A 13,042-nucleotide genomic window follows, 5' to 3' on the forward strand; every position below is an offset into this window, starting at 1 on the left:
ACAGTGTTAAGAGGTTGGATGGTTTCAAATGCAAAGGCAGTTCATTAGTTGAAAGTTGTCAGTCTCAATAGAGGACACTGGTTCTGCTGTATAGGTTAACATGAACTATGAAATTTGGTGCAAATTATGAGGATACATTAAAGCAATGTATGTTTGTTAAATTTCCAAATAATTAAGATTCACTGCAAGTGTATCCAATTATATACCGATCAGCCACAACATCAAGGCTAGGTATGGCTCGATATCACTTTTTTCACGTCTGATACCGATATTGATACTGAATCTTTGAGTATCTGGTCTGATACAAGTCTGATACAAATCAAAACCATCTTTTCCTTCTCTTAAACAACTAAGCTAATGACACATGTGATGCTTACTTAACCTAGCCATCTAAAAAACATCATGCTCATACTGTGAAACAAATACAGTTCCACATCCTAGCTACTGTTCACATCTCTCTTTACAGAATGTCACTCAAAGTTTGGTTAAGCATTTACATGATAGTTTAGGATAATGGATTCTTTTGGATTAGCCCCCCCCCCATTTTCCAATCCAGGAATTTTGGCCAGTATTGGACCGATACTGAGCATCAGATTGACTCATCCCTGAAAACCAGTGGCAGGTGAAGTGAATAACATGGGTTATTTCATTACAATGACATCTGTCAAGAGGTGCCATATACTAGGCAGCAAGAATAGTCAGTTCTTGGAGTTGGTGTATTGAAAGCAACAAGACAACACAAGGATCTGAGCAGCAAGGTCCTAATTGTGGTGGTTAAACTGTTGCACTGAAAATGTTCCAAGGAAGGACAACCACTTAACTGGTGACAGGGTCATGGGTGCCCAGGGCTCATTGATGAACACGGGGAGCCAATGTTGATAATGATAGCAAGTTGTTAGGACACACTGTGCATTGCAACTTGCTTCATATGGGGCTGTGTCGCTGCAGACCGGTCCTACTGCCAATGCTGATCCCAGTCCATTGCCAAAACTGCTTATAATGGGCAAGTGAGCATCAGAACTGGACAATGGAGCAATCCCAGAATATGGCCTGGTGTTTACAGAGGTTTTGTGGAGTCCAAGTTTCAACAGGTCAGAGCTGTTTTGTCAGCACAAGGGGGACCTAGACAATGTAAGGCAGGTGGTTTTAATGTTGTGGCTGATCGGTGTATATTCATTGTCAGTAAAAATCAGTTGGTAATCAGGAGCCAGCTATAACATACAACTTAACTTTGATTCAAACCTGTCAGATATTGTTAGGTTAGCTTTATGTCTTTGTATGCGTACACATTTACTCTTGGTTTTTGTGCAGTTTGTGAATTGTTTGGGTATGAGGCCAACCTGGCAGTTTGGAGATGTGTATGGACTGGATCCAGAGCTTCTCAGCATGGTACCAAGACCAGTTTGTGCAGTGCTACTCCTCTTCCCGGTGACAGAGAAGGTACTATTATTATTTTGGTGTAAAATGTATTAACCTTATGTTCATGAACCATAACGGCTGTTCCCACATTACGCATGTTTTGGCTTAAAGTTAATACAAGGAACTTTAATATTTTGCTGATTTTGGAAACTCCTCCACCATAACCACAAAATATAATGTCAAAAATAAAATTATCTTAACATGACTCTCCTTCTGCTTCCTTTTAACAGGCTAACATACTACTCACTTTAACTTTATCTGGAGAAAATCTAATTTCAAGGAGAATGACCTAGCAGCATGACTAACTAGAAACAGCCAATCATCTTGCCAATGGTCTTGTTGCTTATGTAGGTCATATAGAGACATCAGTATTAAATTGAGATGGTTTCAGAAGCATTTAAAGCATCCCTGTAGTTAGCTTTTAAGAATGCTGTGTATGCTGTTGTACAGAATCATGTCTGTGACATGAGAAACAATGTTCAACAAACATTTCTCTTCTTCTCTTTAATGTCTGTGCAGTATGAGTCATTCAAGGAGGAAGAGGAAGAGAGACTCAAGGATCAGCCACAGGAGGTCTCTCCTGACGTCTACTTCATCAAGCAAACTATTGGAAACGCCTGTGGAACAATAGGATTAATTCATGCAGTGGCAAACAACCAGGCACATCTGGAATTTGGTGAGTTTGTGTTACATCGTATTCAGTAGTAGGGATGTGAAAGATTCCTGCATTTACAAGTGCAGAGTTATAACTCAAGACTCATGACTGCAGAGTTGACTGTTTGAGGGTTAGACTTACTGTGAATTGACAATATAATACTATATTATTAGTATATCCATTAAACAAGGGGTTTATTGCATTTTGAGAGCAAAATAGTTAATGACATTTATCTTAACAACACAAGGGGCTAGTTTCACAAACAGGATTTAGATTAAGCCAGTAATGGGCCTTAATCTGTACTAAACCAGGCCATTTAAGTAGTTTTAATGAACATGGCTTAAATTTGGTGTAGTTGGTTTTAGACTGTATAGTCCTGGAGTCAGGTTAGTAACTAATGGAGCTCACAAAAAACCCAATAGGAATAGAAAACTCGACTGACTGACTGACTGCTGTGAATCTTTTGACAAAACAAAAGCAGAGGCAAAAAGAATTTGTTCAAAAAAACGTTAGTGAGTATGAAAAAAATAAGATTCAATTTTGCCCCACCAGTTGTTTCTAGCTAAAATAAATTTCATTTTTAAAGTTATAATATAAATGATTATTTATGTTGTTTTATTTGTGTCTGGTAAAATGCTCTGTAAGAACCACTCTGGTACCTCATTTGGTAGAGCGTGTGTGCCCCATGTACTGAGGCTGTAGTCCTTGTCGCAGCAGCCCAGGTTTGATCCCAGCCAGTGGCCCTTTGCTGTATGTCAATTCTTATGTCGACTCCTCTGTCTCTCCCTCCTTTCCTGTTTATCTACGCTTGTTCTGTCCAAAGCAGGTGACAGGCCAAAAAAAAATCTAAAAACTCTTTGAATATGTAGGGCCCCTAATTATTTTTCACGATCAGTCAATTGATTAAGGGAACTTGGCATCCTCGTATCATTTTGCAGCTTAATTATACAATACAATAAAATACAATTCATTACAACTGGTGTTTGCTTTAGGCCCATAGCCCACCATTAAGTTTCAGTTTTGTCCCTCCAAGAGAAAAAGTTTGAGCACCTCTGATTTAGATATTCCAAATAGTACACGTTCCCTCACTGACAGAAATGTCAAAGTTAAACCTGTCTCTTTGACGGATTAATTTAAGATTCAATTTAATCCTAGAACAGCTCTAATCCTCCCTCTTGCAGTTGGTTTATTTTAATCCAGAAGAGACAACATTTCTAATTATTTTACGATCAGTCAAGTCACTTTGAGTTAAGAACCTTAGACAGGCATTTTATTCTATCACCCAGCTCTAATTCCAAATACATGTTTGTGTGCCATTTTCTATAGATTTTACTGTATGCTGTTCTTTCTCCTCAGAGTCTGATTCTGCTCTTAAGAAGTTTCTTGAACAAACTGCTAAAATGACCCCGGAGCAAAGGGCCACCTTCCTGGAAAAAGATGAGGTAAGGAAAATCTTCTCTCAACGATGTGGCAATGAAGCGGTCAGAGATAGCCACACTCCTGAAGAAAAAAATAAACATTACATGAGGTAGTGGGGGTTTTTTAGTCAACTTTTCACAGAAAGGAATTAAGTGTTTGGGCTCAAAGGATACTTTCCATTCTTGTGATCAGTCAGGGGACAGATGAAAAAATGTTTTGGCCCCAGACCTTTATCAGTCACACAACAATCTGATCAGCATCTTATTTGTTGACTGAAGACACTGTGGAAAAAAGTCCTCCGAATCGCCTGTCAACTCTAGCATTTACAGTTTCATGTAACTGCAGTCTAGCGGTCATTTGTTAAATAATAATTGTGGCTTTGTATCTTGCATCAAAATAAATAAATAGATAAATGTGTAGGAGATTAATAAAATGACCATGAAGTAAAATATGAAAAAACAACTGTACTGACTGTTTACCCTGCAAATCATTGGCTTCTTTTCCTTCTTTCTTTTATAGAGTATACGTGTTACACATGAATCCAGTGCACAGGAGGGTCAGACTGAGGTTTGTATCGAGTTTTAGATGATCTGTGTTGTCTGAGGATACTATTGGCAGATAACACTACTAGTTTTGTGTTGAACTTTGATTATCACACAATCTAAAAGAGTATAACTCAATACAATGTTTATTTTTTGTCTGTTACAGGCCCCAAGTTTAGATGAAAAAGTGAATCTGCATTTTATAGCTTTTGTGAATGTCGGAGGACAGTTATATGAACTGGGTGAGTTAACCACTGCTGACGTATGCTCATATATAGACAATGTTGATGGTAACTACATCCCTGATTCCATAAAGGTTTGGACATTGTGTAAAACATTAAAAAACAGAATATAATGATTTCAACATAGTTTTTGAACTATATTCATTTATGGAGAATAAGACAAGATATTTTATGTGTTTTTTGTAAATATACCCCCATCCTGAATTTGATATCTGCAACATGTTCCAAAAGACAGCAGCAAAACAAGACTGGACAGATGTTGCATGCCCAAAAAACATCTGTTTGGAACACGCTGCAGGTAAACAAGTGACAGTATTCTGATTGGATCTGAAATGGCCACCGTTCAAATCTACAGAATTACTACATGAACTCGGGAACACTTTGAAACCATTGTTGGTAAACAGTTTGTCACTGCATCTACAAATGCAAGTTAAGACTCTACCATGCAAAGGTTCCATATATCAACAACATCCAGAAACACCACAGGCTTCTCTGGGCCCAGCCTCATCTGAGATGGACTGATGTAAGGTGGAGAAGTGTGCTGTGGTCCGATGAGTCCACATTTCAGATTGTTTTCTACATCATGGACATCATGTCCTCTGGGCTTAAGTGGAAAAGGACCATCCAGATTCTTACCAGCACTAACTTCAAAAGCCAGCATTCCTTCAGCATTTCAGCGTGATAATGCCACGCCACTGTCTGCACATGATACAACAGCATGTCTGCAGTCCAGACCTGTCTACCATTGTGGCGCAATGTGTGGCACATTATGAAGCACAAAATACAGAATGAATGTATATTTACAAAAAAAAAAGTAATCAGTTTGAACATTAAATCTATTGTCTTTGTACTGTATTCAATTGAATATAGGTCAAATTTTGCATTCTGTTTTTATTTGCGTTTTAAGCAGCATGTCAACTTTCTTGGAATTTGAGTTTGTAGAAAATATTTAGTAGAATTTGTCGCAATGTTGATGGTAATTTCTTTAATTCAATATTTAGCTGTGATTTGAAGCACATTTTCTTTTTTGTCTTCCTAGATGGCCGCAAGCCTTTCCCTATTGTCCATGGAAAAACTTCAGAAGATACTTTCCTGGAGGTAAGACGGCACAGAATAAAACAGAGAAATTGTCACTGAAATATGCTCTCAAGCTGAGTTTGCAAGTCATACTTTTTTCCTGATGTGTTTGATTGCACTGCAGGACGCTGTAGAGGTTTGTAAGATCTTCATGGCTCGCGATCCTCAGGAGGTTCGTTTCACCATCATTGCCCTCTCAAAAGATTCATACTGAGGAAACTCACCTGTCACCCCAGAAAACAAAGAAAACATGACTGCCAAACATTCTCAAGTGCTGACTTAATTGGAAATTTAGATTTTGCTTTTAAAATATTGCAAGTGAAGGAAAATAATAAAATGTCAGGGATAGCTTACTGAAGTAATGCTCCGTTTTTGTTATGCATCACTTGCTAAGACTTGGGTGAAATTCTAAGGGAATTACACTGCTGCTGTGCAACTAAAAGTATTTCTTGCTAATATCAAAACGTTTCAGTTCCCCACTGCTGAAACATCTCTAACTAAACTGCACTAAGGTTTGTTTACACGGCATGTTTGGCTTTCGATTTAAGAAAGAAATGTAACAAATTTTCCTCAACTCAGTCTCTTTTTTTACTCTGGGTTCAATGATAAATACTGTATGTAGTGATTTGTTTTTGATCATTTGTCTAACAACATGGTCAAAACCACCAGAAGAAACACGTTTTTGCAAGGCTTTAATTTCAGTCATAGCTTGATAGGACTAATGCTGTTGTATGCAGTAATGATGTTATGAAAAGCTTATCAAAAATGTCTCCTGTAAGTGAGGCTAGCTGAAAAATTCAGACTACATCGGTGTGGAAGGTGCCTACATTTTTGTAATAAGAATCGAAATTCTGTCAAATAAAAGGCAAATTTATTAAACATTTATCTTGTGGATCTTTTATGTAATACAAACATTTTAGTTGAAAGTATTCATCTGTTTACATTTCTGTAAATTTGACAGGTTTATTGTCATGTGTATACATCTTGATTCTTCTGAAAAGAATTTAAAAAATTTTCTGCCATGCTGTTTTAGAATCTCAGTGATGGCAAATAAAATACTATAAAGATATTAGAGAAGTCTGAAGTGTGAAACAGGCCTCTCCCCTGTGAAGACAAAAAGCTATTCATTTGAACGCAGCCAAGAATCTGTGCTTAAAGTTGCAAAAGATTCCTAATTTTACAGAATCTAATTTTCATTTATACAAGTTTATCCCATAAAATGGTCAAAACACCAGTTTAAGCAGTATATGTTTCCTCTTCTTGAAAAACTTAAAGGATAGATTAACAATTTTTGAAGTCTGTTTTAAAGCAATAGTCAGGTTCCTTCTTTTTCCATTAAAATATCCCTTCCTAATTCACTTTGAATGTAAATGATGTGGCACAAAAAATCTAGTTATCATTCTGTGAAAAAATACATTCCACAGTTTATCTGAAGCCAGTATGAGGCTTCAGCAGTCTGACTTAATCATATCAAGTGGATCCAAAATTAGTAATTTTGTATAAATGTCCCTGGACAGTGTTCCCTTGTTAAGCTGTGATTCAAGTTCGATTAATTCAGTGCAATGAATTCTTGCTCTTCGGCTCCCTCCAACAACGCTCATGTATAAAAGGAAAAAGATGCAAGTAAATCTAAGAAAGAGAATCCAAGATATATGGCATACAATGGGAAGACAAGAAATCAAAGATTGAATTTTATACCCACAAGTGTGGATTTGGTTCCTCATCACTCACAAAGGATCTTATCCATGCCCGTATGAGCCACAGGAATGATGACATCAGGCAAAACCTGTTTCAGTGCTTGTATGGACACCTGACTGTTGTTTGAAGACAAACTTCAAAATTTGTGAACTTACCCTTGAAAAACACTCATGATTTGATAGATCATTTGCCAACATTGTCTTGCATCTGAACATGAAACAAACTGCATCTAAAGTTCTTGACTTGTCTCTCTTTACGTAATGTAGGCCATCTCTGATGATCCAGAAACATTCTCAGTGAGACACAAATCATTATGGACACTTGACTGACGCAGTTTATATTGTAAATAAAACTTTGATCCGTCAATTTAAGTGTTCGTAGTTGGAAGATCATCCTACTTAATCTGTGATTCTCCTAAGTCTGTACTCAGAGCTGATATGATAGCAAGTTTAAATAGAAAAGTCTGCTCTTTGTGAATGTTTCTGTAGCGTAGATCTAAACACGTCTTTGTAATCATTCTGTACACAGACAGGTACTTGTTTGCCTTTTATTTATGTTGTGCTTCTCAGCAATCAACAGTGAAAAACAGAAATACTGTCTCTCTACTCTCAGTGTGAAATGTCTCTAATTAAGCCTGTAGAGGATGTAGTTCAAAACAAGAGCTGCATTATTCTCTCAAACTTTTTGTCTGCAGTTGGGTGCCCTGTACTTCTTGGGATAATGAAACCCTGGGAGGGAGTAGAGATGCTAGAGGGGTAACTGACTCATCCTCCTCCTGTTCCTTCATCATCACAGTCACTGTGGTGAACCTCATTCAAGGTGATCCTGCTGTGATGTGTTCAAATCCGCTTTAATCCAGTTTACACTGACTACAAATGTGAAATGAGTGACATGCTAGATTATACTGTTTTTATACAACAAGCTTGTTGTGTTTAACCATGTGGTCTCTAACAGCAGAGTGACACAAAGGGCTTTTCAGTCTGGTAGGACCATAGAGAGTTTCTGTCTTGTCCTCAGGCTTTTTACTTTGTTATATTTTACACAACAGGTTGACTTTTACAAACTCCTCATGAGTTTTTAATTATGTTAAATAATAGACAATAAGTAGATTAAAACTGGCATTATTTTCCTATAACCTACCCAGTGGCTACTGATGAAAGTTAGTTTATTATCTAATTATGGCACATTCAAATTGAAGTGTAAATGTTATTTAATGTAATAAATATGCAATAAGTATAGATTTCTTGAGAGGCTACTCATGGGCTTGGATGAATATTCAGATCCTTTAATTAAGTCAAATTAGAAATACAAAATATACTTAATTAGTCATACAACTAAAATTTTACTTGCTCATTAACAGCTAAATATTTAAGTATCAAAAGTACTCATTACACAGAGTACCCCCTTTCATTCTGTTACATGATACAGTATATTACATCTGTGGATTATCACTGATTTGTTAACTTGTAGCATGTAACAGTATTTGAATGTTGCTGGTCGAGTGAAGTTTAACAACTCTTTATAGCAGCAAATTGTCACATTTCTGAACCTGGAGCCATGAAATGTTTTGCATTTTTGCATTGAAATGATTATTATCAAAATAACCATAATTTTCAATCAGTTGACTAATAGCAACAAGCTGTTCAGCTTGTACTATTTTCATATGTTTTGTGTGCAAAGATATTAATCTGTCAAGTAACCAGTAACTAAAGCTGTCAGACAAATGTAGTAAAGTAAAAAGTATGTCTACCTTTGTAATGTACAGTGGCATGAAAAGACTCAAGTAAAGTACATGAAATTTGTCCTTGAGGAAATGTCTCAGTTACATTCCACCTTTGACTATAACAAGCAATTAAATGTAGCAGAGTAACGTGCATTTCCCTCTCAAAGTTATACTATATTGCTTCAAATACTTTTCTTACAATTAAAGTTACTGATACCACTTTACAATAAGACTACCTTTAGAAATTATTTATGATATCTTATAATTAGGTCATGAATTAGCTTGTAAACAACTGATAAATGAACATATCTCAATAGTCAAAAAGTTTAATCAAATTAACTTATCAAATTGTCAGATTCATACACTAAGGCTTTGGAAGTATTGTTTACCTTGACATTTTCATCATGCACCATTTTACACTTTTACATAGAGATCTTTAGAAATGCTGATGCATTTTCAGTAACTCATTGCTAAGATTAATTAGTAGTAAGTAGTAACTAGGTCTTGCCAAATAGTGAGCCCACACTGACATATGTAAGCTTGTGTTGGAACTTGTTCTGAACTCTTCATTAATGATTTATCCATCATTTATGAGGCTAGTCTTTTTGTAAAGTGATATATGAGGGGTTTCATCCCATACCTCTGACTATCATAGTCAAATAAATGTAGTGGAGTAACATGCATTTCCTTCTGAAATGTATTGGTGAAGAAGTACAAATGAGTACTGCACAAGTACAAGTAACTCATAGTTGTACTATAATTGCTCTCACAATTAAACTAACTGATAGTTTAATGTTGCACCATTTCTGCAGTGCAGACAAAGTGCCGCTGTGTGGCGCTGCAGGAAAGAGATTCGTCTTGAAAGGAGAGACGTACTTCTTCAAAGGACTCCAAACTTTTTTTTTTCACATTAATCTGGTGCTCAGCAGTCCACAGACTTCAAAATGATCAGATTTTGTCTTGAGGAACTGTAATGTGAGGATATATTGATGCTGGTTCTGAATTACACTTCTGTGCACACACTGTGTGCGCAGCAGTGGAAACCTGGGATCACAATAATCTTCCAGAGAGGAAAAAAAAAAAAAACACTACGAACTGGAGCTCGTGTTCACCTGGAAACCGCTCAGGGACCCGTGGGTGGTCCTCGGACTCCACTTTGGAAACCCTCCTACCAACTCATGCAGCTCAAAGCTGATGAAAAGAGAAGCGCCGGCCTCCACCGGGTCGACTTTGAAGACTTGTTTGATCGCTGCCAAGGTGGAGTAGACCGAGCCGCGCGTGAAGCCACCCAAAAGAAACAAACTCACAGGTGTGTCGGATGAAAGAACAGGTAAGAGGCAGCAGCAGGAACAAGATGATGCACCGGGAATGCGCTACTGTTACACCTTGCATTCATCCGGTGATGAGCTGATGGAAATGAACAATAGGACGCATATTTCATGAATGATGACTGTGATTACAAGTTCCTCCAGACTGCTTGACCAGTTTTCTCTCTAAGTGCGCTCATTGTGTTCATGTGTTTGTCTGAACTGGCCCACGTTTATGTCCCTGGACTGTTTAAATACGGGTCATTAGGAACCGATTTGGCCCGCGGTGCAGCTCGGATAATAAGTTTGTGTGATGGAGTGGCGTGAGCAGTCCGCTGTCAGCTGCGAGGAAGCCTACTTGGAGGCGCAGAGGTGGATTGAGGTGAGTAAAAAACTATTCAAAAAGTATCTCAGCGCTTTTCTTTACGCTTACTGACAAGACTACAGCAGCAGACCATCATACAGCAACACGGGGAAATGTGTTTTTGTGTGGATTTCTTCAGTTTAAATGCTGAAATGAGAGTATTAGGTTATTGTGGGTTTATGTAAGAAAGTCATGAGCAGATAAAGGTCAGTGGAATGTGACTAAACAGGGGAGACCAGGACTTCTTGCCACACTTGGTGCTTTCACGTAAATTTCTCAGTCTCAGTACATCACAGTCACTCATTTTTCATATTAAATTAAAAGAGGAGTCTGTCATAAATCTTAAATTATCATGATAGCTCATCAGAGATTAAGCAGACATACTAAATTGAAATACTTGCTGTTCTGACAACAATTCTACAGCTGTGTTGTCCTTTGAAATTTCTATTTTGGTCCATATCTTGTGTTATTGTTTGCCTGTTTAATGTTAATTGGAATTAAATAAAGGCTGAATGTTTGCTGAATGAGCAAGTATCTGTTTATGAGATGTAGAAAATGCCTTAATAATCTTTTAGAAGATGCAGATGTTTATAAAGGTTAAATTGAACAATATGTTAATGGACTGTGGCAGGCAGAGAGACAGTCACTCACTGAACTCAAACTCCAGAGTGTGTATTTTCAGAGCAGTGGGCCTTCATTTTCAGGAAAACAAGCTTAGCTTTACATTGACAGATGACTGACAAATATAAGCAGCTGATCACCTTCCAGGGTAGGACTCCTTGTTGTTATTCTTACTGTACAACGTTGGGCTTTTGCTCCTGCAGTCTTCTTACAGGCTGTCTGAGCTTCCTGGAGTCTGGAGAGGAGGGGTTGTGGGGAAACTACTCACTTCAGCAATATTTTCCACTTGTAGCATTGTGTTGGATGGTGTGCTGCCATTGTAGGTATTCTGTTTTTTTTTATTTTGAACCATTTTAACTGGCTTTCCTTTGTGCTTACTTTCTTCTTGATTTTCCTCCTTCTGTTTGCATCTCTACAAAAAGATATTTTATTAAATATCATGTATAGTCATGTTTTGACCAAATAATTTTTAACAAATTATTTACTTATTATACTGTGTGAAGCAGTATATCAACACAAAAATGTTTGTTTAGATGTTTCATAGCAACTTTAGCACCCAGCAAAGTTGACTTCTTCAGGGCCACAGCTGGATAATGCATACTGTGATGAATTGTCACATGTGATGATTTGCCCCAAAGCACTGAAACAACTTGAGTCGTGTGCTGCGAGCTTATCACGACATAGCTGCAGTACAGGACTTTGATTTAGGTTTCAAAATATACCTTTGCTCTTCTTTATTCTGTGCAAAATACAATAATTAAACTTATCAAAGTTTTGATACTAATAGTTACTTTTGAGATAACCTGCCGAAAAAAAGCTGAAAAATAAATAGCTAATCTTTTTGTTTATGATCTTGTTTGTTCATAGGCCTCATAAATGCATCAGTATTAAACTGAAACTATTTCAATTAAAAACTCCTTGTAGTACATTTAAGAAAAGGATCTGAATACTTCTTTCACCACTGTTAAAGGTATATTAGCCCACTACAAAGCTTCACTTTCCTTTCCAATATAGCCTTCATTTTTCCTTGAGTTTATGGCTGACAGCAGATGATCAGCCTCAGCTTCTTACCCCCAGGTTTCACATAATAATAACCTGGACCAGCAGATGGATGGAGGCAGGTGTCACCCTTGACCTCACCTCTCAGGTAGCTGGTTATTATTTCAGCCACTAGAAATCATGTGGCTTTTAACTACTGTAGGCGTTAGCCATGCCCTGTATCTTACCTGTGTCTCGCTCTTAAGAATACAGCTTCATGGACTTCACCCTATGCATTATTATTGGTTGCTTGCAGCCTCCAGACCTTGCCTAGACCTGCTCATAAGATTTTTCATGTTTCCCAGGGCTTTGAAAGCATGTAGCAAAAAATCAGCAGAGCAACCTGAGCCAAACTATTGTGCCACACTCCTACTGTAAGCACAGATCAACCCACATTGATAAATAGACTGGGTTTATGGTTTCCACCTTAATTACAGCACTTGCTATCAAGGATTTATTTTTAAACCTGAATAAATTATGGTTTAACTTCATGTTGCACTAAACCTCAAAACTACCTTGAAATTAAAGATATTTTAATTTTAAACCTCTCTTTGAACCTGAGTTTAGATTTTACTTTAAACCTACATTAAATTTAATTCTGTGGCCCCAAAAATTTTAAACTCCAAACCAGTATTAACTTTAAACTTCAACTTGAGCAGGTTTAACTTTTAAAATAGTTTTTTGTTGTTGTTGTTGTTGTTTGTTTTTTTAGATGAATTGAGAGAATAATCAGTTTCCTCAAAGAAACTTAAGGGACAGACTCAATGCATTTGAGTTTTATGTGTCTCTTCTTTCTTTCACTAGTTGATAATTTGCCCAAAGTTTTTCCCAAAGTAGGAGAAATTAGAGCTTCTTTGCAGAGCCATTTTGAGTAGACTAACTAGGCTGACTAACTTTAGCTATTTAGCTAGCGAACAATGTACTTTTTTAGCTAGCT

General features: G+C 37.1%; 2 protein-coding genes across 15 annotated transcripts in view; both read left to right on the forward strand.

The window, feature by feature from the left end:
- Positions 1-1,311: 1,311 nt before the first annotated feature.
- On the forward strand, positions 1,312-6,237 carry uchl3 (ubiquitin carboxyl-terminal esterase L3 (ubiquitin thiolesterase)). The gene is made up of 7 exons (XM_084724645.1): positions 1,312-1,440; positions 1,939-2,095; positions 3,431-3,516; positions 4,013-4,060; positions 4,202-4,277; positions 5,317-5,375; positions 5,479-6,237. The coding sequence occupies exons 1-7, from the start codon at positions 1,330-1,332 to the stop codon at positions 5,566-5,568; spliced, it is 627 nt and encodes a 208-aa protein (XP_084580771.1). The 5' UTR covers positions 1,312-1,329; the 3' UTR covers positions 5,569-6,237.
- A 3,502-nt stretch (positions 6,238-9,739) lies between these two features.
- Positions 9,740-13,042, forward strand: part of lmo7a (LIM domain 7a) — a 78,980-nt gene continuing 75,677 nt past the window's right edge. For 3 of the 14 annotated variants that reach the window (XM_084724657.1, XM_084724655.1, XM_084724649.1), the window contains exon 1: positions 9,966-10,464. In XM_084724657.1, the coding sequence (XP_084580783.1) occupies positions 10,396-10,464 (69 nt within the window). In that variant the 5' untranslated portion in view covers positions 9,966-10,395. Of the gene's footprint in view, positions 10,465-13,042 lie in introns of all 14 variants that reach the window. The other 11 variants (XM_084724646.1, XM_084724654.1, XM_084724653.1 and 8 more) reach the window with 9 other exon arrangements.

This window comes from Lutjanus erythropterus, chromosome 8 (genome assembly GCF_056507025.1).
Source record: "Lutjanus erythropterus isolate fLutEry1 chromosome 8, fLutEry1.hap2, whole genome shotgun sequence".
NCBI lineage: Eukaryota > Metazoa > Chordata > Actinopteri > Lutjaniformes > Lutjanidae > Lutjanus > Lutjanus erythropterus.